Raw genomic sequence first — 25,000 nt, 5'->3', positions numbered from 1 at the left:
GATCGATGCCTGTCTATTCCTGCTCTGTTTACAGCGCTGAAGCCTACGCCATACTAGACGCAATACAAATGTCAAACCCAGGGGCCGTCATTTTCTCCGACTCGGCCAGCGTTCTGACGGCGTTGGCTGCCGGTAATGTTCTACATCCATGGGTCCACAGCATCTCTGAGACAGCTCCCCGGAAAAACATCGCAATTTGCTGGGTTCCGGGTCACGCCGGCATTGAGGGTAATGAGGTGGCCGATCCTCTAGCATCTGTTAGTGCAGGGCTTCCCTCCCCCTCGATGGAAATCCCGCAATCTGATGCTACTCGACTCATGCATAAGACGATCAGAGATGCCTGGAATACAAAATGGTCCAACTGCTTACACGCCAAATTGCGCGAAGTAAAGAACACCACTGAAAAATGGACCGATAGACCCAGCCAACCAGAAAGAAGAGCCCTCACCAGGCTCCGTATCGGGCACACCCGATTAACACACGCTCACATATTCACCAAAGACGAACCCCCGCTAGGTCCATCCTGTCATTCCCCAATTACCGTCAAACACATCCTCACCTCCTGTCTCCAATACCTTCCTCTAAGACAGTCCTGCGACCTATCCCCCAGTTTACGACAAATACTCTCCAACTGTCCCCACGAAGAGAAAAAACTTATTTCTTTCCTCAACAAATCCAAACTCTTCTTTGAAATATGAATCAATGTTTGTTATCCACTATCTTTCTCTTTCCTTTCCACATAAATCTTGAAAAAAGCACAAGATCTTCCCTTTTGTTATGTACTATCTTTTCTCTTTTCACTTCTCAAAAAAAAAAAACAAAAAATACAAGAAAAAAAACAAAAAACAAAAACACATACAGAAAACAACACCGAAAAGAAAAAAATGCTAGCTAACAACGTGAAACGGCTAAATCTACGGGATGAATAAGCAAACAAGTTTAAAATCCCAGATAAAAAAAAAAGCTCAGTCATTCAGTTGTCGCACTTGCTTGAATAAACATATACTCTAGTTTAGTCAACTTGCTTTTCATTCTTCTGGGAACACGACACCAAGTTAATTTTTTTTTTTTTGCAGATTTTTTTTAATAGCTTAAAAAAATGACATTTTCGTAACAAATTCACAGCCGGTACCCATACTAGAGTGGGGCTGCCTCGGCACTACCTCATTTAAATATTTATTGCAAACATATTCCAGTATTTTAATTTTTTTGGTTATTTTCAAGCTTTTTTCTTTATTTTTTTGCATTATTGTTATATTTTTTAATTTTTTTTCAATATTGCAAGTTTTTTAATTGATTTTTTTCTTCCTCAAATAAATGCCATCATTTTTTTTTTTCTTTTTCGTCAACTGTGTCAGTTTTATTATTGTTTATCAATTTTGTTATTCTAGTGATTTTTGTAATTTTTGTCAGTTTTTTTAAATTAAGTTATGTAAATTTAAAATTTTTGTTATTTTTGAGATCAACAAAATTTTATAATTTTCAGCTAGTTTTTCAGATTTGTCAAAATTGTACTATTTTTTTTGTCATTTTCGTCATTATTAACTATTCTTTTCAGTTTTCGTAATGCTTGCCAGTTTTCTAATTTTTGTCATTTTTTTAATTTCTGTTGTTTGCGTCATAGTTGCCCCATTTCTGTTGTTTTTGAAATTATCGTAAATATACCAATTTTATCAATTTCGTAGTTTTGTTATTTTTGTTATTGTTGTCATTATTGTTTTCTTGTCATTTTTATATTTTTTTTGAAAGTTTTCGTTAATCTACGTCTTTTTTTATATTTTTATTTTCTAAAGTTGTATTTTTTAAATATTTCTTTGTATTTTCGACATTTTTTTTATTTTGTGATTTTTGTCATTTTGTCATTGATTGTATTTATCATACTCATTATTTTTTATCATTTTTGTTATTTTTGTCTTTTTGTTAATTTTTAGTAATTTCCTTGAGTGTTTGCCATTTCTGTTAAATAAGATGCTGTGCCTTAATTTCTAATAAAGGGGAATCCATTTTCTTATCTTTGACAAGTACATTCATATCCTTAGTTGAGCTTCTTCTATTTGCGTCTACGTTTATTCTGTATGGATAGGCTAGTGGACATAGTACTTTCTATTACCAAGTATGTATATCTAACAATATAGATCCCAAAAACTTTGTGTAGAGATATTTTAGCTCCTAAACACTGAAGTTTTCGTCAAGTTATCGAAGATTTATCGACCGAATACAAGTCACTATACAGAGAAACTCAACGCTCATTCGAATGATTCGCAAAAATTGTTTTATTTATATATTTTTTGCAAGACGTGCTTTCTATCTTTTTTTTACAAGCGGTGAGTCACAATTTACTTTCGCGCAACGCAGTTACTAGTTCACTACTACTTTTTTTGTGGTACATATTCCTGGAGAGAAATTTTCTTGATCTGTTAATGATCGAATCAAATTCTCCAAACATGTGCAGTTACAGCCAAAGTAAGTGCCAAAGTGCTAACTATGGTTGCTCTCCGTGGTTTACTCTCATTTTCAGGGACACCTTCACTATCGGCAGTTCCCCTATCTATAGTTTGTGAGCAATATCAATAAAACCCTCGAACTGATGCTATCATTACATTTCTTCTGCTATAGTTTTCCTAGATTGCTGATAAGAGTCGTCTGGGAGGCGAACTTGAAACTGCCGATTGCATCATTTGTGCAATAGTTTTAGACAAGCAAAGATGGATTGTAAGTGGGCTCCATTTATTATTTTCCTTTTACTTTCAAGAAAAGATTCTATTATAATTCCTTTTGCCAAAATCTCAGCGAACTGTTGCAGGTATCATCATCATCATCATCATCATGAGAGGTATGTTTGCTTGACATGTGAAGATGACCAGGAGTTCCAATGTGAGCATCGCGATCACCCTAAACAACAAATGATAACGAACAAACAGCTTATGGATCGATACGGCGGCAGCGTAAACGAGCCGGACCTTCTGCTGGAGGTAGGAGTTTTCAGCTGCCCATACTGCGATCGCCAGAGGCTTAGCGTATCGGACCTGTACGATCATGTCACCCTCGAACATCTGGACATTCCGTTCTGCGTTCGATGTCCGGTGTGCGTGTGTTTTCTGGAGGATTATTCCTTCCACGATGGCATTCATCTGTCCAAGCATCTGGTCCAAGGTCACAGTATATCGTTCGATGAGTATCAGGATCGAATTTTGATGTGCGAGTGCTTCAGCGAGGACGACTTTGAGATGTTGAAGTTTATTGCGACGACTCTGCCACCTTCTTATCACAGCAGCAGCGATGATAGTGCAACGGGCGGCAGTGTAAACAACAGTAACGACTGCAGTCCCAGCAGTTCTTCGACGTCATCGCGTGAGTCATCCAGCTCGGAAACGTAAGTTGATGAAGTGAAACGAAACGAAAACATACAAACCTAGACGTTCGTATTCGTTGATAAATCTCTCAGCTCCTTATCTATTTTTATCAAGATGTCTCGATAAGATACCAATCATCTTTGATCGACTACCATTTAGTTTTGTAAAAAGTAAATCATTCAATCATAACCAATTTAAAGGATATTGATACAAATTTTTATTCCCGTTTTTCTTTTTAGTTCACAAGTGTTTGGGGATGAATAAACCAACTTGTTTAAAATCCCAAAAAAAAATTCACAAGTGTTCAAAATTTAAAATCATGGGACCCGAAAACTTTGGGTCGCCAAAATCAATCGGGCATTGTTGTCTTTTGTTTGTAAATGTTTTTACTTTTAATCTCACAAACACTTGATTTTGCACTAGGGTGATCTTGAAAAAAAATTTTTTCATGTTTCGATTATTGTCGTTTTACCATCTTTGTGGCATTCACGACTTTATATCAACGTTGCGGCTGGCAGACAGTTATTGAAAAACTTTTCCGGTACAACTGTGTTCGATGTTTTTTACTCTTGGGCTCGAACTCGCGAACGTCGGCTTAGGAGGCAACTACAGCTACATAAGTATACCACAAGCCTATTTTAAAAATAATTTCAACTAAAAATAGAAGAAAATGGCTATTTATACAACAAGTTACAAAAAGTAGATTTCTTCAGCACGAGTCATACATCTATGCAACGAGGTTATTTATGCAAATAGTTGCAAACAGAGGCTTGCCGAGTAGGATAGTTACGACAAGTGATGAAAAGGTCGAGTTTTGTCACGAGTTGCATATACATTTTTTTGCAATTTTGGAAAAAACCCTAGAAAATCGTTTTATTACACTTGCAGGTAACGGGTTGTTGATTGTCTTCAAAATCAAAACAGTGTATTTAGCAGCACTTTTCGAGACACTGTTTTGAAAGCTGTATCGAAAAGTATATCTTTTTTTCAACACTGTTTTTTTTTGGTACAAAAAGCAGGTCTTTTTAAAACCAAACTTTGTAACGAAAAACCAAAATTGTAGTAAGTTGGTAGGAGTTGGAAAAACACAATTTGAGTAGTAAACTTGTCATTTGAAGATAACGTTGTTCACGCGAGGACCTACAACCATTTTTCATAATCATGCCACACAACAACATTTTCAAAATCATACATAAAAATTGATAAAAGAAAAGTACATGTCGAAAAAACTCAAAACTAATAGGGTATGTAGGCTATATTTGCTTAAATTTTTGATAGTTAATTGATTGATAAGAGAGGTCCTAAAAAATCACCTAGCTCGAAATAGGTTCGTTACTTTATACACATAATGACGAAAAGGGAAAAAATATAAAAATGATTAAAAAAAACATTCCCTGGACCTCAAATGTAAAAAAAGGTCCTTAAAATAAAAAAAAAAAACATTCCAAGGATTACAAAATGAAAAATATGACAAAAAGACAAAAAATATAGAAATTACAAAAACTACAAAAATTCCAAAAAGACTAAAATGATAATAATGACAAAAAAAAATCTTAAAAATCACACAAATGACAAAACTGACAAAAATGACCAAAATGACAATAATGACACAAATAAAAAAATAATAATAAAAATGACATTAATGACTAGAATAACTAAAATGACAAAATCGATAAAAATGATAAAAATCAACATAATTATGGAACCTACAAAAAAGGAAAAAATGACAAAAATGAAAAAAAAACTGACACAAATGATAAAAACTAACGAAAAAGACAAAACTAACCAAAATGATCATAAGATAAAGGGTGATACGGTCTAAATTTGGTCAATATCAACTTGACGTATTTCTTTCAATTTTGCATTTAAAAAACCTGAACACCCCTCATTTTAAAGGTGTGTGTGTAGGATGTTGCTCCTATTTTGATTTTGGAATTCACTCTTCAGTTGTCAAAATGCCGTCCAAGGAAGAAGAGCAGCGTATCAAAATTTTGCTCACGCATCGCGAAAATCCGAGCTACTCGCACGCAAAGCTGGCAAAATCGCTAGAAGCCAACAGCCAGGAAGTCTGGATCGGGAGGAAATCTAAAACCGGAAGCCGCTGAGACGACAAAAAGAGTTGCCGGTAGTTTCAAGCGAAACCCTAATCTCTCTCTCCGAGATGCCGCAAATAAGCTGGGTGTATCGTCTACAATCGTGCATCGAGCCAAAAAACGAGCCGGACCATCGACTTACAAGAAGGTAGGGACTCCAAATCGCGATGATAAACAAAATACGACAGCCAAAGCGCGATCCCGGAGGCTGTACACGACGATGCTGACGAAATTTGACTGCGTGGTAATGGACGACGAAACCTACGTCAAAGCAGACCACAAGCAGCTTCCGGGACAGGATTTTTATACGGCAAAAAGAAGGGGAAAGGTAGCAGATATTTTCAAGCACATGAAACTGTCAAAGTTCGCGAAGAAATATCTGGTTTGGCAAGCCATCGTATACCTGTGGCTTGAAAAGCAGCATTTTCATAGCTTCCGGGACTGTCAACCAAGAAATTTACGTGAAAGAGTGTTTGAATAAACGTCTGCTACCTTTCCTGAAGAAACACGGTTGTTCCGAACTGTTTTGGCTGGATTACGGCCATTACGGTAAAAAGGCCATGGAGTGGTACGCCGCCAACAACGTGCAGGTGGTTCCTAAGGACAAGAACCCTCCCAACACGCCAGAGCTCCGCCCAATTGAGAAATACTAGGCTATTGTCAACCGGAACATAAAGAAGATCAAAAAAACTGCTAAGGACGAGCAGCAGTTCAAGGCAAACTGGCTATCTGCGGCGAAGAAGGTGGACAAGGTGGCTGTACAAAATCTGATGGCAAGGGTTAAGCGTAAGGCCCGGCAATTCGGATTTGGAAAAGCGGAAGCCTAACTGAATATTTTTCCTGAATTTTATACTAATTAAACTTGAAAAATAAATTTAATTCGATTTTTTAAATAAACGATTTCGCCGATTTACTCGCGTTTTCCCCTGACCAAATTTTGACCGTATCACCCTTTACAAACTAACGAAAATGACAAAAATGTAAAAAAAAATTAAAAAGGCAAAAATGACAAATATGACAAAAATGACGAAAAAAACAAAACTGATAAAAATAACAAAATTAAAACAAAAAAAATACAAAAAATTTAATAAATTGACCAAAATTACAACAATGATGAAATTACGAAAGTGACACAAATGATAAAACAGACAAAACTGACTCAATTGAGAAAATGACCAAAATCACCTATTAAAAAAAAACTAAAAAACCCAACAAAAATGACACAAATCACAAAAATGCAAATGTGTTAAAAAATGATGCAAAAAAGGGAAAAAATTTTAAACCGACAAAAATGATAAAAACCCTAAAAATTTAACCTAACGACATAAATTGCAAAAATTAAAAAAAAAAATTGACAAAACTGATGATAAACAATATCGTTATTTCCGGTTTTGAAATCTGAATAAAAACCGATTTTTCAGTTATTTGAACCTGATTTGGATTTCTAGTCAATTTCTTTAACAGATTCTCAACCCTGTATTTGGCTTGAAAATTCCTAATAGTTAACAAAACTAATAAAAGTTATTTGATTTTTTTAATCCTAGAAAACATATTTTTTCTTAATTTCCTAAATTGAAGCTGCATTTAATTACAGTTTTACAAATTTGAGCTTGGTTGTTCATTGTATACATATACAAAAATTTCTTGAGATTCTTTATTTTTAATCGGGTTTCTGTACCGAGCCAAGTTCGTAACGATTCCTGAATCAGACATTCATGATTTACAAAAATAATAATAATTTTATAGAAATTCCAATTAAGCTTCTTTTCCTCGCTTTTATATTCATCCCCTTTTTTTATTTATTCTTCATTTCAGATCCCGCCTAGGCCAATCCTGTTCCATTTGCTTCGATTTGATATTCGACAAGGATAACACCACGTGGGTGCTGCCCTGTAAGCACAAATTCCACCCCGAGTGCATAGATCGATGGGTTCAACAGAACAACTCCTGTCCCATATGTCGCAAAATGATTAACATCTAGCTTTCTCTATAGAATAAGTTTAGTAGTCTATATATTATATTTAAAGAAAAAAAAAACAAAATAATTAAAAGAGCTTTAAGAAGATAATTCATTGTTTCTCTTGAACAGCAACTTTTAGAGTAAGATCCTGGAATAAAAACCTGTTTATGGTTTTTTTACACTCGATTTAAATACATAATTTGTTTTGAAAAACAAATTTTATTGCAACTCTTTTCTATAGTTTCAATTTAAGCGATAAATTGAATTTTGTTTTGCAACGTGCAGCTATGCTTCCTTTTTTCACGCGAGAGGTCGTTCATAGCAATAAAAAGAGCAAAACAAAACTGCCCTCCTGCGCATTTCCCACCTTTTCCACCCCCTTCAGCCTAAAAGCAACCAACTTTGTTTTGGTCGTTTTGACATTTTGCCATCCAATCGCAAAACACAGGGTGCCAGAAGTGGGTGGTAGCTCGTGGCCCCGCACCCCACTCGCGCATAAAACTAACCACAGCATATCAATGCTATTCATCCGTCAAACCTTTTTTCATCTTCCTTTGCGCTGGCCATCCCGAACTGAGCAAGACGAAAGTGGAAAATAGTAAACGTCATTATTGTGAGTTGGAAGTAAATGGTTCGAGGTGAAAATTTTTAAGCGATTTTTGTTTCCATATTTTCTAGATTTTTGGAGACTGTTTTGGAGATATTCGGTTTGTGGGGGGCTTTTCGAAGGATTTTCTATCCGGGGTAGCACGAAGTTTCGGTCAAAATGTCCCCACCGGGCAATGGGATCTTCGTGGTGCGGGGGGAGATGTCCACTCTGACCACGGCGATGCGTCGTGGATCCCGCTGGAATTCCAACTCGTATCAGGTAAATTGGTTAATTACGGTGCTTAATTGAAGTTTGTTTATGTTCCAGCTAATTATGCTGGAGGTTTAATCGTGAAAAATGACGAGGACGACCATTTGATTAACTCTCAATATGTTGAATTTTTAGGATGACGAAAAAGATGTGCTGCTGAAGAGCTTTCACGATTTGAAAGAAAAATTGCTTCAAATTGAAGATTTGCGACTGGTGGAACCAGGAGTGTTTCTGGGTCCATTCCTGGAGGTAATCCGATCGGAAGAAACGACAGGGCCTGTGACCAGTTTGGCACTTTCGGCTGTCAACAAATTTCTTTCATACGGACTGATCGATCCGACACATTCAACTTTGGCCGCAACGGTAGAGAGCATAGCAGATGCAGCGACCCACGCTCGTTTCGTTGGAACAGACAACACTTCAGATGGAATCGTGCTAATGAAGGTTATCCAGGTGCTACGTACTCTGGTGCTCAGTCCAGAGGGAAGTGCTCTGTCCAATGAGTGCATTTGCGACATTATTCTCAGTTGTTTCCGATTGTGCTTCGAACCACGATTGAACGAATCGGTTCGGAAAACAGCGGAGAATGCGCTCAAAGATATTGTTCTTTTGCTATTCATGAGACTGCCACAGTTTGTAGAAAGCGGAAACTTTAATTTGAAATCGCTTAAAATGCGATCCAGTACGATTGATCAATCCAACAAGAAACGCAAAACTAGTAGAACTGAAATAAAAGCCACCATGGCCACACCCAAAATTGTCACCAGCGATGACCAGGAACAGGAACCAAAAACTCCCGTAGTGGGAAATGCGCCCCAAGGCTTGAAGCCTCCTCCCCTGTCCACGACACCTGCGACTCCAGCTGGACCAATTGTAGATATGCAGGGAGCAATTTCCCAAACTCCCAAAACCTGTCAGGAACCCAAACAAGGTCCAATCCCTGAAGAGGGCGTAGAATCACAACAAATCGTAGAAGAAACAGCACCACCACAACCTAACATACCCGAAATTGAAGAATCGGTAACAGATTCGTTCGTCAATTCCGTAGGAGTCCGCTTCACTCAACAACAAGACGAGGAACCATCCGGACCTACCCCACACCTTCCCTACGGTCTCCCTTGTATCCGAGAACTGTTCCGTTTCCTCGTGTCGCTTTGCAATCCACTGGACAAACAAAACACTGACGTTATGATCCACATGGGTCTCACTTTGCTCACCGTTACTTTCGAAGTCGGTGCCGACAGCATAGGCAAATATGAATCCCTGCTCACCATAGTCAAAGATGATCTTTGCAAAAATTTGTTCGCTCTCCTAGCTACCGAGCGAATATCGATCTTTGCCGCAGACCTACAGCTATGCTTTCTCATGTTCGAATCCCTACGCTCCCAGCTTAAATTCCAACTTGAGTACTACCTTACCAAACTGGCCGATCTGATCGTCAACGAAAATCCGCGCATCCTCTATGAGGCACGGGAACTGGCACTGGATAATCTACTGCAACTTTTTCGCATTCCCGGGTTCGCAGCCGAGCTGTACATCAATTACGACTGTGACCTGTACTGCACCAACCTGTTCGAGGACCTCACCAAGTTAATGTCCAAAAACACACTTTCAGCCACGCACTCGATCTACAGTGTCCACACGCTGTCGATGGATGCGCTGCTCACGATTGTCGGTGCAATTGAGCGGAACTGTGTGCAGGCAAAGAACGGCGAAAAGACGACCTACATGCGCCACTCGCGGAACAATTCTAGCGTTGAACAGATTGTGCTGGACCCGACACTGGCCCCCGGTACTGCTTCTCATTTGGACCAGAGCGACGTCGGAAGCCCACAGGGTAAGATTGTTACGTATGAACGCCAGCTCAACTTCAGTCATTTTTAACCCAATATCTTTTACAAGTTTTATACAAAAAGTTTTATTTTGGTAAATGATATAAAATGAAAATAATTTAAAGTGAAAAAATTTCGAATAAAACTTGAGGTTATTATCAGATTGCATTTTAACGGCAATTTACTTTTTCATGGAAGATCAATAATAACTTTGACCCTATAAGAGCATGCCGTTAGAGCAAGTTCACTCGTGTTGGGAAAAAGTGGTAGTGCGATTTTTATAACGCGACTTCTGGTTTGCGGAGAACTTTTCAATTTATAATCCATTCGGTTGATGTTGGTCAAAATTTAGCACATTGGTGTAATATTCACAGCATCGTATCATATTTGTTAACGACAACTTTTCGCAATCTCTAGATGCAGACGATAGCGACACGGTGGTCGAGAGTATCAACAATATCCTCAAATCGAGCCAAACCGAGGATCGGTTGCGCCAGATCGGCAACCAGGAATCAGCCCTAAGTCAGGAGGAGTTGGCTGCGATCAAGAAAAAGAAACGGCTGCTCACGCAGGGAACGGACCTGTTCAACCAGCGGCCCGAGAAGGGTATCCAGTTTCTGCAGGAAAATAATATCCTGAATGCCACCCTGGACCCCCTGGAGGTGGCCCATTTCTTGAGAGAAAATTCCGGCCTCGATAAGAAGATGATTGGCGAGTACATTAGCAAAAAGAAAAACGTGGAAAGCCGGATTCTGGAGGTGTTTGTTAAGTCGTTTGATTTCGCTGGGTTAACAATCGATCAGGCACTTCGGTTATACCTGGAAACGTTCCGATTGCCTGGGGAAGCTCCGCTCATTTTCCTAGTGATGGAACATTTTGCTGAACATTGGCATGTAAGTAGTGTTGTGTTGAATGCATTTTGGGGGGAAACTAATTCTTTCGTTTTTGTTTTATCCAGACATGCAACAACGAACCTTTTGCCAATACGGATGCAGCATTCCGTCTGGCGTATGCCATTATTATGTTGAACATGGATCAACACAACCACAATGCAAAACGGTTGAATGTCCCGATGACGGTGGACGACTTTTTGAAAAACTTGCGCGGCTTGAACGGCAACTCTGATTTCGATCAGGATATGCTGATCAACGTGTACAATGCTATTCGGTAAGTTACAAGAATCGATAAAATAACTGGGCTTAATGATTAACTGTCCTCACAACCCAACAGGAACGAAGAAATCGTAATGCCCGCCGAGCAAACGGGGCTGGTTCGAGAGAACTATCTGTGGAAGGTGTTGCTGCGTCGTGGCGCCACCAAAGATGGAGTTTTTCAGCACGTGTTCGGACCGAACCACGATCGGGACCTGTTCCGCATAATACAGGGATCAACACTGGCAGCTTTGAGTTTTATTTTCGACAAAAGCCCCGACAATACGCAGCTATACCAGAAATCGATCAACGGATTTATCAAATCGGCGGTCATTGCTTCGCATTACAGTCTGCATGGGGATTTCGACGCTCTGGTGTTAACCCTGTGCAAGTTTACATCGCTGTTGAATCCACCGGTGGATGTGCACGAGATCACCACTAATGTGCAGTTCGGTCAAAGTGCCAAGGCCCAGCTGGCTATGAAGACAGTTTTCGCGTTGATACACGACCACGGAGATTGCATGCGGGAAGGTTGGAAGCACATCATCGAAGTGGTGTTACAACTGTTTAGGTAAGTGTGATTTGATCATATTCTGTAGTATATTTTCTTTAACTTTGGTTTTTCTCTTCAAGGTTGAAACTTCTTCCCAAAACTCTCATGGAGGCTGAAGATTTCTGTGAACCGGGAGGGAAAGTAACGTTGATCCGTGAGCAGATTCAGCTGCCCAAAACAGATGCCGGTCTACTCAGTAGCCTGTATTCGTATCTGAGCAACGATGGCCAAAGGCAACCATCATACGAGGAGCAGGAAATAATTAAATTTTCCAAACGTTGCATAAAGGAGTGCCAGATCGATCAAATAGTAAACGAATCAAAGTTTTTACAGTTTGAGTCACTAGTCGAACTGGTCAATTGTCTACTGGCGTTGACGAAACCTCCCGAGAGTCACAAATCGGTTGGATTACCGTATGCGGAGAATACTGTAGTATTCCTGTTGGAGATTTTGGTCAAAATATTAATTCAGAATCGTGATCGACTTCTCCCAATATGGAAAAATTGCCAGGATCAACTGTATTTGCTTCTGAACGGCTCTTCATCTTGCAGCTACTCGTATCTGCTACAACGATCGACGGTTGCACTGTTAAAGTTGGCCATCTATCTGATGAGAAACGAAGAAATATGTTCGACTATTTTACAGAGCTTACGAATGCTGCTCTTGCTGAAGCCAGCCGTTATACTATCGATATCAAAACCAATCTCTGTTGGCATGTACGAACTGTTGAAAACTAGTGCACAGAACATTCACTCCGAAACGGATTGGATCATAGTGTTCACTATCTTGGAATGTGTCGGGGCTGGAGCGATTCCACCAGAATATGACGAAACACCCGCTATTTCCGGCACCAAATCAGATGGAGCTCTTAGCAGTGAAGAAGACTCAGGCCTACCCGATCGGGGGTACATTTCCGATTCGGAATTGAATGCCATCAAAAGTGCGCATTCTTCGAACTCATGTACTCCCCTAATTAGTCCTACGGGAGACAATTGGATCCTGGTCAACAAGGACGCCGACATTGTATCGTCAAGATCATCATCGCCGAAACACACCATACAATATCGATGCAAACTGCTGCAACATTCTCCATTTGCACTGGTTAAATGCTGGGAGAGTCTTGCATTTATCGTGCGAAATGTAGCCCACATTACACCGTATAATTTTGAAAGTTGCGTTCGCTGTATTCGTACCTTCGTGGAAGCCTCGATAAACGATGGCAAACAGAAGCGCAGAAGGCATCGTGGAAGCGCAACCGGAGGCAACGGAGCTGGTGGGGCCGATAGCGGAAAGAATTCACGGAACCGCAACCGCAGAAACGACAGCAGTGACAGCGAATCTGAAGATCTGCCCGAAGCGTATCAGTCTATTTCGATTCAATTGCTCGATTTGATGCACACACTTCACACCCGCACCGCACAGATCTTCCGGTGGTGGGCTGAGGAAGGCGGAGCCCTCCCACAGTGTTCGGCTCTTTGGTCACAGGGATGGTGTCCTTTGCTGCAAGGAATAGCTCGCCTTGCAACCGATCAGCGACGACAGGTAATTTTATTGCAGTTAAATGTACTTAAAAAAACGCTTATGGAAAACTATTTTCACAGGTACGAACAAGCGCGATAACTTGTCTTCAACGTGCTCTCCTAGTTCAGGATCTGCAAACTCTCAGTGGACTTGAGTGGGCAGGATGCTTCAAGCAGGTAAGATAGGAACAGACACATAATATAAAATGGGTCATACCATCTACTTTTGAATCTATCTATAGGTCCTTTTCCCGCTGCTCTCGGAACTGCTGAGCGAGAAACCTGTTAAGCCGACCGAATCGGCTCTACTAGAGGAGTCTCGTATGAGAACGGCCACCATAATGTCCAAAGTTTTCCTGCATCATCTGACGCCTTTGATAGCGCTGGCCGGTTTCAACGAGCTGTGGTTGGAGATCTTGGACTACTTCGAGCGGTTTATGAAAATCGGCTCCGACATGTTGTATGAAGCGGTGCTGGAAAGCTTGAAGAACATGCTGCTCGTGATGCACTCGGTAAGCGATTTTGTATGCGATGATGTGATGATTATGAATTATTATTCAAATTCTACACTTTTATAATGAAATTTATTTGCTTTAATTCCTCGATAGTATAATGATCAGTATACCCGCTTGTTTGTTTTTACACACAATAATGGTTTTAAGAGTTCCAATATAATTACCTTATTACTTTCGGAGTTTTACATATCAACACTTGCGTTTCTTGCAGGTATGCGTCTTTCATAACAGTGACGGCGTAACACATTCAATTTTGTGGGATGTAACTTGGCAGCGAATTTCCGGATTTTTGCCGCATTTAAAGGACGAATTATTCAAAAGTGATGGTAAGTAATAAATTTTGATTTCCTAATTTCAGTTGCAATCTTTTTTGATACCTTTTAACTTTCAATTGAAGCGCATACACCTAGAGTTAAACAAACCTCATCAGTTCCATTGGCACCAAGTCCTGTTCAACAGCCAGTCGAGCAGGCTATCGCAGTTGCTCTTCAGCCAACCTTATCACCCCAAGCGGAAGAAGTGCAGCAAGCACCGGTTTCGATGAAAAACAATCTGCTAATCAACAGCAGCAGTGTACTAAGCGCTCCACTGCTTCCGCAGATTCCGATGCCAACACCTGTTTTAGTACCGCCACCAGCAGTTGAACCGATTCTTCAGCCGGAAGCATCCGTACAAATTGTCCCTCAAAACAACAATCGTTATTCCAACATCATAGAACTCCCGGTTACTCCTTCGCCGCCACCGGCACCTCTGAATACTGCAGAACAAAAGGAACATCAATCGCAGCCTTCATTTGAAATCGAAAAGCACTCAACGATTCAAGAACCTACGGTGCCCATGAGCCACCTCATGACCGGCCATCAATACCCATCGCTACAAAGCGTCCCAATTGGAATTGCGCAAAGCTTTGCCCCGGTCTTTGTCCAGCCCAGCCAGAATCCAGTCGAAGGGGGCGACATCTACAGCGACTACATAAACGACCCATACAACCTCACGCTGCAAATCGATCAAAATAACCAACAACAGCAACCATCAGAGCAGCAACCGCAACATCATCCTATCCCCGGTGGTCACCAGGAACCAGCGTCTGCAGCGCTGCCACCGCAGAATGTATTCCAATCGGCGAACTACTTTGGATCCACTCAATTTAGTGCTGGCCGAATACCGCCAGGTTCGGAAATGTTATTCGGTGAACCCTAACTGAACTCATTTCTTCTTTAAAACAAGACACAGACCTTCACTTTCACCTACTACCACCACTACCAACTGGACTGGAGAAAGCAAAAACTAATCTGATTTTATTCTGTTCTATTCCTCCGGCGGTTGCCAACATTCCTTTGGATATGCTGCTTCTGTTGGAACAACCGCACACACAATTCGGATTATGGGGTGGGTTGCATGTGAGTAGATTCAGATCAAATTGTAGACGATCTGTTTCAATCCCAAGCGACGACTCAGCACTGTGACTGAACTTCGTCGTCTTCCGGGGAGACAAAATGTGTACGTGAATCAAAACAAAAATCTAGTGCAAACAGTCAATCGTAAACGATTAATGCTACTGCGATAGAATATAACACTTAAATGTATTGATTAGATGTTTAGGCAAAATATGATAGAAAATTTTAAACTGCTATTTTTTTTCTTTTTTTTTTTTGCTACACTATTGGGTACATGGATGTCTATAATCACTGGTATTATTTTAGTTAATCGAATGTGAAATAACTGTTGATATAAAAGTAAAAATATATGTACATGTGAAAATAACACTTTCAATCAAGCATTGATGAAAAACCGAGATACACAAGGCATTTCTTTTGTTGAAATTTTAAATTCTCTTTTTGGAAAAGTAGTTTAATCTATTATCAATCTTTAAAAAATATAAATATTATTCAACACAGAAGAGTAAGTATAACTATTACTTATACACAACTACATACACAGAAATGTATGAAAAAATTAAATAAACCTACCTACTGTAATAGGAATATGTATTCATAAACCAAGTGATGACCAATCGATGTTTATCACATTGCTTCCCTTCGAAAGACGTCCAGAACCTGTTCCGGGGTACGAGAACCCTTTTCCAGCACGATGGTCTTCTGACGTGATTTGGAGCCCTTGTCCAGACTGACATCGCTCTTGCGGAGATCCAACAGTTTGGCCAGATATTTCACCAACTCAGTGTTAGCTTCGCCGTCAATCGGCGGGGCGGCTGAAAAAAAAATCAATTCTTTCAAAAAACATTTGAAAATAAATGTGAATAGAAGTAAACAAAAAAAACTCTTCGTGTTAGATAACTCTCACGTAATCATCTGATAAATTTTCAAATAAAATTAGCTTAACTCCATCTTTGCAACATAGCATTAACGTCAATCATAATTGACAATAATGTTGACCAATAAATGCGTATTCGGCTTACTGTAAATAACCGGTGCGACGATATATTTGGCATGTTTATTAACTGAAATGTTTGACATATTTTGGATTTTTTCATTTTTTTTTTTCAATTGGATTCGATTTTATTTGTTTAGGTACTATTCTATTTGAATTCTATAGAACCACTTAAATTATCTTTTAAGGTCTACATGCTAAAGGTGTCTAAAGACATAAATTTTTAAAACGCGATTTTATTTTAAATTTTGAAGCTTGAAAGCATGTTGAGATAAATTTCAATTAATTAAGTTTACTCATGTTAACCTGTTTCTGAAGATTTATTGAAATTCAGGAGGTTTGTGATCAAATTCTCTGTGACCAAATCTCCTTCCTAATATAACTTATTAGTCCCAGCTCCCAGATATAAAATTTACGTTTTGAAAATAACTTATAGGTTTAAATTTAATGAGACCACTGTGATCAAAAAACAGATAAACTTTACCAACACATTTTTAAATTTGCGACATTTCTAAAAATTGATAAGAAATAAATTCAACTTACCGATTTGTACTCCTACACCTTCCTCTCCTATGTCGGTTATCCCGTTCGATTTCGATCCCGGTTTTGCCTGTATCTTGATGAGCACGTTGCCGGTTTTGGGATCTGTGTAAACTGGTCCTTGCACCACAGCCGGTGCTACTGTGGCCGAATCTTTTCCACCCTCTGCTCTAGCAGCCTTGCTAGACTTGTTTTTGCCTTTAGATGACATGGCTCGAAGTGGTTGCACCGAAATTAACAAAAATCTTATCATCCAGCAGTTGCAAATTAGATCTAATTCGCTCTTAACAGTTAATTAAACTGGCAAATCCTCTTATAGAGTATTGTTACGATTCCTTTTGTGGTTAATTTGTGCCGGCTAGTGCGATTCCACAAGCATTACAAATTACACAAACTATTCGAGCAGTTTGTAGCACTGCTGGACAGACCATGCAACGCAAAATTTATTTTTGGTAGTACTAAATTTTATGTTGCAACAGTTTGTTTACCACACTGAAAATCGAAAATACCTAAACTTGAGAACTGCCACCCGCCAAACCTAAGTTCAAGATTGACAACTTAAGTTTGTGAAAAAATCACAGCGCGCCAATACGCCAAACTAAGTCCTTCACGCGGAGAACTGTTTTTTTTGGGGGATTTTTATTGTAAGCGAATCTGATTCTGTTACCTCCATCGTGGCAGATTTAGGTTTGGGGGGTAAGTTCAAAGCGAAGAACTGTTTTTTTGGGGGATAACTTTTATTCCAGCTTCATTCGCAGAAAGTCTCGCATATACGATGATGTAGCTGCCTCTCTCAACAACTCTTCGGTGGTCGAGCGGTTAGCATCCTTAGCTGGTAATCGCAAAGCCATTGCAGGTATGGGTGTGATTCCCGTACCTGCAGTAAATTTTTTTATTTTGATTTCCATTTTATTGCGGTATCAGATTTTGGGGGATGAGTTCTCCTTTAAGAGCTTACCCAGTCAATTATTATTCTACATGACTTTTTTTAAGCGTGAATTTATGACACTTAACTGACAGTTTCAAATTAGTATTTGTAAGTTGTTTACACTTCCGCTGAAACCTTTCACACTTACAGCTACAGCGCGCTTAATAATTGTAATAATTATTCTACTAGGGCTACTAGAATTCTAGTAGCAGTTCTAGTAGAATTCTAGTAGAACTTCTGCAGGCAGCCAAGTAGAAAATGGCCCAACCGTTTCTACTTGGAATGAATTTTCCCGTTTCAAAATGAACGTTTACGTACACATACGCACGCGTCTTTGTGTGAGTGTATGAAAACTTATGTGTACATGTGTGAGTGCCAGCTGGGAAACGGCATTTCAGGAGTTTAAGAAAAGCTTAAATGACATGTAGTATATAAATATTTTTCTCAAATAATTTTTTATTTCCTCTTCATAACATTTCTAAAAAAATATTCGAGTACAATTTTTCCTTTGTTAAGTCCAACTCACCTAGTCAATCCTTCCCCCCTCTGATCCTTCCCCCCTCTGATCCTATACCTCCTTATTTTTCTTTGAATGTTTACTTTTTGCCCGTGATCAAAGTCCTAAATCCTGAATTTTAGTCTAGAAACCCAATCCTAATCCTTATATCTTCTTGTATACACGCCTTAGGTTGATTCTCAGTTCAGCAATCGAATGCAAAACTAAAAAATCAGGATTTGTCATATCGGCACATATATGGCACATAGGCCCGAAGGTGGTTGTAATGGTTGTAATAAGTTCTTCCATACCTCCATTCTCGCCATTATGCTGGCAAAGGTAAACTTATAATCTGCAGCGAACGGGATGCGGGCAAGCGAAGTAGGACTAGGTTAAACGGAACATGCTGTCGAAGAACAGCAACAGATCTGGCCTTTGAGTACAGTCGGGCACGTTTTTTAAAGCTTGAGGAATCCTATCGTGCTATGCACTTCTGGTAATACAGTTTAATCGTTTGCTGCATCATCATGTTGCCCAAAGTATGTCATAATTTTACCTATGATAGAAGAGATTAGGATTTAAAAATACAAGAAAACCATATGGTGCTTCGGTTGAAGTTATGATAGAAAAGCATTTTGTGGAGAAACTAGGTTCGTGAAAAATACTAACCTCGATGAGCTTAGGGGATTTATCTATCGGTATCAATACCGACAAAAACAAACTGGCAGAACCACATCGGTCGTGTGCCGGTGTCAAGCCAGGCTTGACCACTTGAAAGCCACAGTGCCAACGTTTCGGCATCCCGATGGCTGTATAAGGTCCAAGTTAGAAAAATGGACTAGTCGAATCGTCATTTCCAACATAGTTAACGGTTAGTAAATTTTACACCTCCTTCGGCTGCAAATTTAACACCTCCTTCGGCTGCAATGGGTCCTTAAAGATTCAGTTTCCCAGGTAAATAGCTTGATAGAATTTACACTCGGAATCCACTCGAATCTTACTGATATGCTTGTCTGCGTTGATCGGTCCGTTTCCAAATCTATTTTTTTCATTTATCATACAGGTCGGGTAGGGTGGGTCACTACTTAAAGGCTTGTTTGCCTTATCAACTGGCTTGCTGTGCTAGCATCAAATTCTAGATGACCTTCTGCATGTTTCCGTTGGACCTTTAGCCTGTGGAGGAAAACCGAAACGAGGTTGTAAGCATCAAAGACAATAATACTAAAAACATAAACACTTACCCTCTCCGGCTCTAAACAATATTTCGGGAGTGACAGATGCTGCATTGAAATTAAAAGCATTAGGTTCTCAAAAAGTTCCAGCATTTAAGCCCGATGAAGTTCCTTGAACTGCCTTTCTTTTTGAGTCTCGTGTTCCTTTTGCTTGTTCTTGGCTAGTTTTCCTGTACCATCATTTGCTTCTCTGGAAATTTAGACGGTGTTCAATTCCTCGGATGATATGAGCTTGAAGTTATTTCAGTTAATCAAACACTGTACCGGAGTCGGGAGGTTCGAATATCTTTTTCATACACCAGATCCACCGGATCCACCTGTTTGTGAGAAAAAACGAATTATTGGGCCTTATTCTGCGAGGCGAATGAAGTGACTCGGAGTCACATTAGTCGTAGTCACGTGACTCTAGTCGGGGTATTCCGAGAGGCGACTCACTCACGGTGACTAGTTCATTGCCTCGGTGGCTTGATGTTCATTTTGACGTTCCAGAGGCAATGAACCAGTTTCATCGGGTTCACCATGCGAACTGTCAAAGATGTAAGGAACATTCAAAGCAGGTAGTGTGATATTCAATTTCTTGGATGACGTCAAATTCATGAAGAATTTTAAAATAATGCATTCAATTTTTATGTAACCAAACCCAATGTTGGACTTCAATAGGAGTGTGATTTGTATTTTTGTACGTGACAAAATTTCAGATTTAGATATATTGCATACTGAAATGTATTCATTCTTTTTTTTTAATGAGATTCGAAATCAAGTCGAAACGTTTTTTTCTTTATTCGGATTCTCCATTTTGAATCGAAAATTTAAATAGATAGAGAATTTCAAATTCAGATTGAAACTTCAAATCCAAAGTTTTATTGTATATTTACGTTTGTCTTATAAATTTTATATATCTTATTTGTATTTGACGATAGAAATGGGGTCATCCTTTTTTTTGCAACGATTGCGGTACTATGAATTGGATGGAGATAAAAATTCTAACATGGGAGTTTCAGAAGACTGTTTTCAAATTTAAATTCAGATTTTTTTTTTCAACTAAACCTAAATGGAATTCCAATTATCTTTACCATTTGCATTTATTAACTTGTTCAATTTCAGATTTAGATTCGAAATTCATAATACGTAAAATAACTAAATAAGTTCAAAAATTACAAATTCAAAAATCAAACTCAGAATAAAAACTCAGATCTAAAATTTCATTTTATTTAGAAGGTCATCAGCTCAATTGAGAAAATTTTGATTAAAGTTTATGTTTAAATTGAAAATGAAGGACCTCATATAAAAACATATTTCAGATTGAACGTTAAAATGTCAGCGTTGGATTCAGATATGCATACAGACTCATAATTCAGATTTACTTATTTCAGATTACATTAAAGGTACACAAATCCAGAGGAGTACTATAAGTTATTTTAGCTGTTTTCGAAAAAAAATCCGTTTCAAAGTTGTTTTGGTTTTGTTAGTTTTTGTATACTTTTCGGAAAATTTTCTGTTAAATTGAAAATATTCTAAATACTTGAAATTTACATTAGATCAAGATGGAAATATGCAGAATCGATTAGCATTATGAATTCAAATTTAATGATTTTTGAACTTATAATTCACACTAGGATTTCAGATTTATTAAAAACTTACGATACGAAAGATTACTTACATTGGTATGACATGATCAAATGAAAAAAGATCCAAAATAGAGTTTAAAATAGAATATTGGATACAATTTTTATTTTTCTATGATTCGTAATATTTTACAAACTTTAGTTGATTTCAGGTGAAATAAAAAAAAATTAGCTATTTATGTTTAAGTTTGATTTTATGAGCTCATTTTTCAAAGTTTTAAAATGCAAACTTATCACATACCTATAAGCATTGCTTTTTTATTTTAATTTAAATTGTAGTCCTTGATTGAAACCAAACCTTTCAAGCGTTATTTTATTGAATGGATTCCAAATCATCGTCAAAATGTTCTATATGCTAATTTTTTTTAATTCGAAAGACAATTGTGCTTGATCAATCAGTAATGGATGTGATACAAATTTGTTGCGATTAAAATAAATGAACATATTTACACTTAAATATCTATCTACATATTTAAACTTATTTTTTTAAAGTTGCTGATTTTTTCAAACAACTTATACACACGCAAAAATAATAATGTCCTACCTAAAACATTAATTTATTTTTATGGATTGACAGTTTGCTGAAGTTCATCCAAAATGAATTTTGCCCAACGAACGTACATACTCAGGTGATGCAAATCTGATCGATTCCATGCACAATTTGCTTACACTAGTTTTAAAATTCTAAGAGTAAACGCTTTTGGATTTATTTGATAAGTATTTTAATTTGTGTTTTCAACTAGCCCAAGTACTCTTATCAACAACAAAGGTAATATTCTGTCTGTTTTGGTTCAATCTAATTTTAAGCATAAATTTATGCTTCACCTACCTTTATATTTTATTGGTGTTTGAACTTGTATTCATTCGCAAAGTAGTCAGTAGAATGAAAAACAAAACAAATGTAATATTTATTCAAAAGTGCTTCAATTTTGTCTGCGTTTGCGCGTACCGTTTTGCGATTTTGAAACTTCTGGGCGACTGTGACCAACAATTTGAAACCTGCCTTCGGAGCCAGCTCCCCCAGAAAAAAGTGATCTCAGCGCGGTTTGCTTGTTCGGTCTACGAGTGTTACGGTGCGGATCCTCCTCCAAGCCAAGTGGATTCTCGGTCCTGTCCCCGAATATTGTACTAACGGCGGATAATGCAAATAAGGCTATTCGAAACCCGGGCTGTTCTGGAGTTCTCCAGGCAGCAGCAAACGCTCCCAGCTCAAAGCGTTTCGAGTGGGATGGATGCTGATACCGGGAGATGCAGCGGAATAACATCCGAGGAAATGCCAAGCAGAACAGCAAGCAAATGTATGTTGATTAGTTTTATATGAATAAAGTGTATAAAAAATATAATTTTGTGAAACTTAATCCGAAATCTCATTTCCTTTTTATTTGCAAGAAAAAATCAAACATATATTTCCTTCCTGGAATTTCCTCAAGCAAATACCAGCCGGTGGGAAAAACGCCACTCATTTTGCAGAATAAGCCCCAATGTATGGATAATGCAATTAAACGATAATTGAGACCTTAATTTCATCGACCGAGTATAAAAATAAAAAAAGAATGATTGTTTGAAGCTCCACGATTACAAGAATTTGAACCAATTCTGAACAAATTGAAATATTAAAAAAAACACCATATCCAAAACCTCTTTCCGATAAACGACTCTTTAAAAGCTGTTCAAATTAAGTCCACTCGAGTTTTAAAAATGATCCCATTTTGATGTAGAAAACTTTCTTAAATTTTATAGGCTTTTTAAACGTCTTCAAATATCCCTTGGACTAGAAAACTATTAATTTTATTTTTGTTTAAATTTTTTTCTTTCCAAGTCACCTGCCGAATAGGTAACGACTTCAAAAGTCACTTGCCACCGACTCGAGTCACGCCATTCGCCTCTGAGAATACGGTGACAGTAAAAAAAAGTTCATTCAAGTCACCTAAAGTTCATTCAAGTCACGGCATTCGCCTGCTAGAATACGGTGACTCTAAAAAAGGAAGTCACTTCACGTCACTCGCCTCGCAGAATAAGCCCCATTAATAGTGTTTTTTTTTGTCCAGTCCCTTTCGTTTCTACTAGGCTCCCGGGCGTTGGAATTTTGATAAAATCGGCAGCTATTCATTGTTGCAGATTGGCGATAAAACTTACCTGGACTGTTCTGTTTCTGTAGGGCATCTTATCCCGGTATTTGTAGTCTTTTTACATCTGTGTCAAGCAGACCCTGCCAAATTACAAAGTAGCGCAGAAGCGACGTATCCAAAGAGTCAGCTGGTGTTGGAGAGGATCCTGATATGCATAATTTTTCCTCTCTCGTAGGATGCTTCCTTAAGGGATACTCTTACCTACGGGCAGTGATGCCACATTTTTATCGGTATTTTGGAACCCAAAAAAATCTTTTATCGGTATGGAAATCCTAAAAATCGGTATGAAAATCGGTATTTGAGGTGGATATTCAAAAAAGCTTACATTTTCAACTTCCTAACGTATTTTTAATATAAATGGAAGCTTGCAATAAAAAGCAAGTCTAAGAACTCTTATGAATGTTAATTTGAGTATTAAATTAGCTAACTAAGTGTGTTTTAGCCTATACCTATTATTTCTTTTTTTTATCTTGGTTCTAGGTAACACTAGTTTACATAAAAAGACGGTTTTGAATTTTTAACAAAACTTTATATTTTCAAAACTATCTGCTTTTGCTGAAGAAAAGTAAAAATCACAAATGAAAATTCAGCAGAGAATCAAAAATAAGTATTCCTTTCCAGTACTATAATTGAATGGAAATCTAATTTAAAACTTACCATTTGAAAAGAAAAATAAGGGCATGGCGATCACTTTCAGGTTACACGTGGTTTAGGCATATTAATGAAATAAAAACTTGATTCTTTAATTCATGTTTAGCTAAAGTGGGATGTAAATTTGATAAATTCGATAAGGCAATAGAACCAGGTCAACCTAAAGGAAATGTCAATTTAGTGAGCACTTACACATCCAATGGCTTTTTGATGTTCGAGGTAAATATGGGCCAAGTTGATGTTCTTCGTTTGGTTGATGGTTTTTTTTTGCCAAACTGGCCATTTCAGCTTGAAAGCCTTTAGTATTAGATATGAGTTTTAGCAATTAAAAAAAGAAATGCTTGGAGAAAGTTGAGAAAGTTGTTGCTTCAATTTTTTTCAGGCAATGGAAAATTAATTTTATTTTTTGAAAAATCACCCATTATTCATATGAAAACCCAAGAATTTTATGCGAAAATAAATGAGAAACGTGTTCTAAAAGAAGGTGTTCCTAAGAAAAATGTTTAAAAAACACATAGTTTTTCCAAAACTGAAAATACCCATTTTGCCTGACGTGGCCTGGCGATATCTGCAGTTATAACATGTGATATCATTTATTTGGCTTACAAGATGGAGAAGGATTGAAGATTATACCGATGATATGACAAACCGTGTATCTGATTGCACTTCAAATCTTGACATACCACATCTGGCGACAAATTGAACAAGAATTATATTCCAACGGTGTATATTTTCCCTTGAAAAGTTAGCATCTCAGGAGACAAGAGCATTGTCAATTGAGATTCATCTTTACAAACTTCTACCTTCTGCTTGCAGTCGCAGAAGGTCAAATATCAGCCTTGAGCTGAGTCCTTTGGCAAATGAGCAGCACTATAATAGTGCATCATTTGACAGAACATAGGAACAAAACAGCGCGAACATCTGAACGAATTATGAGAGTGAGCCGTGGAGATCTTAGCAGGGTACTTTAAAAGTTGTGAAGATCAACTTACGCCACGCCAGCTACCGCACTTTGTCTCCTTTCTACGGGACCTTTACGAGGATAGCTTGAATTAAGTGGGAATGTGAAAGTGGAATGAAGTTTGAGTTAAAATCTTAAAAATCGGTATGAAATCGGTATGTTTTGCCAAAAATCGGTAATCGGTATATACCGATTCTTGATCAAAATTTTG

At 38.1% G+C, this 25,000-nt stretch overlaps 3 protein-coding genes and 1 long non-coding RNA gene across 8 annotated transcripts; 2 read left to right on the top strand and 2 right to left on the bottom strand.

Moving 5' to 3' along the window:
• Positions 1–2,410: 2,410 nt before the first annotated feature.
• LOC129744644 (uncharacterized) lies at positions 2,411–7,530 on the top strand. Of its 2 annotated transcripts, none has more exons than XM_055737272.1 (4): positions 2,411–2,463; positions 2,617–2,712; positions 2,791–3,373; positions 7,262–7,530. In XM_055737272.1, the coding sequence occupies exons 2-4, from the start codon at positions 2,706–2,708 to the stop codon at positions 7,425–7,427; spliced, it is 756 nt and encodes a 251-aa protein (XP_055593247.1). In that variant the 5' UTR covers positions 2,411–2,463; positions 2,617–2,705; the 3' UTR covers positions 7,428–7,530. The 2 variants fall into 2 exon arrangements, with proteins under 2 accessions (XP_055593247.1, XP_055593246.1); XM_055737271.1 differs by lacking the exon at positions 2,411–2,463 and adding an exon at positions 2,531–2,557.
• Positions 7,531–7,864: 334 nt separating this feature from the next.
• Positions 7,865–15,821, top strand: LOC129744643 (Golgi-specific brefeldin A-resistance guanine nucleotide exchange factor 1). 3 transcript variants are annotated; one of them, XM_055737269.1, is made up of 12 exons: positions 7,865–8,019; positions 8,085–8,274; positions 8,401–10,102; positions 10,515–10,990; positions 11,056–11,264; positions 11,328–11,819; positions 11,882–13,343; positions 13,403–13,498; positions 13,564–13,833; positions 14,048–14,162; positions 14,234–15,007; positions 15,245–15,821. In XM_055737269.1, the coding sequence occupies exons 2-12, from the start codon at positions 8,173–8,175 to the stop codon at positions 15,304–15,306; spliced, it is 5,760 nt and encodes a 1,919-aa protein (XP_055593244.1). In that variant the 5' UTR covers positions 7,865–8,019; positions 8,085–8,172; the 3' UTR covers positions 15,307–15,821. The 3 variants fall into 3 exon arrangements, with proteins under 3 accessions (XP_055593244.1, XP_055593243.1, XP_055593245.1); XM_055737268.1 differs by having other exon boundaries at positions 7,866–8,274; XM_055737270.1 differs by having other exon boundaries at positions 7,867–8,274; positions 14,234–15,821.
• LOC129744645 (UPF0235 protein C15orf40 homolog) lies at positions 15,679–17,401 on the bottom strand. Its single transcript, XM_055737273.1, has 2 exons — positions 16,771–17,401; positions 15,679–16,048 (listed from the first exon to the last, which is right to left on the bottom strand). The coding sequence occupies exons 1-2, from the start codon at positions 17,018–17,020 to the stop codon at positions 15,861–15,863; spliced, it is 438 nt and encodes a 145-aa protein (XP_055593248.1). The 5' UTR covers positions 17,021–17,401; the 3' UTR covers positions 15,679–15,860.
• A 763-nt stretch (positions 17,402–18,164) lies between these two features.
• LOC129749029 (uncharacterized) lies at positions 18,165–23,361 on the bottom strand. 2 transcript variants are annotated; one of them, XR_008737903.1, is made up of 5 exons: positions 23,185–23,361; positions 19,433–19,740; positions 19,193–19,364; positions 18,861–19,124; positions 18,165–18,747 (listed from the first exon to the last, which is right to left on the bottom strand). It is a non-coding gene; the product is annotated as an uncharacterized LOC129749029 (long non-coding RNA). The 2 variants fall into 2 exon arrangements; XR_008737902.1 differs by having other exon boundaries at positions 18,861–19,364.
• Between the last annotated feature and the right edge of the window lie 1,639 nt (positions 23,362–25,000).

The sequence above is a fragment of the Uranotaenia lowii genome, chromosome 2 (genome assembly GCF_029784155.1).
Source record: "Uranotaenia lowii strain MFRU-FL chromosome 2, ASM2978415v1, whole genome shotgun sequence".
Taxonomy (NCBI): Eukaryota; Metazoa; Arthropoda; class Insecta; order Diptera; family Culicidae; genus Uranotaenia; species Uranotaenia lowii.
This window is presented reverse-complemented; position numbering and strand designations above follow the sequence as displayed.

Bases quoted from the DNA above. Each gene is read 5' to 3' on its own strand.
- LOC129744644 (XM_055737272.1), top strand. The intron at 3,374-7,261 runs GTAAGTTGATGA...TCTTCATTTCAG, and splicing joins GAGTCATCCAGCTCGGAAAC to ATCCCGCCTAGGCCAATCCT.
- LOC129744643 (XM_055737269.1), top strand. From the start codon at position 8,173: ATGTCCCCACCGGGCAATGGGATCTTCGTGGTGCGGGGGGAGATGTCC. The intron at 8,275-8,400 runs GTAAATTGGTTA...TTGAATTTTTAG, and splicing joins GGAATTCCAACTCGTATCAG to GATGACGAAAAAGATGTGCT. The intron at 14,163-14,233 runs GTAAGTAATAAA...TTTCAATTGAAG, and splicing joins CGAATTATTCAAAAGTGATG to CGCATACACCTAGAGTTAAA.
- LOC129744645 (XM_055737273.1), bottom strand. From the start codon at position 17,020: ATGATAAGATTTTTGTTAATTTCGGTGCAACCACTTCGAGCCATGTCA. The intron at 16,049-16,770 runs GTAAGTTGAATT...TTTTTTTTTCAG, and splicing joins AGGTGTAGGAGTACAAATCG to CCGCCCCGCCGATTGACGGC.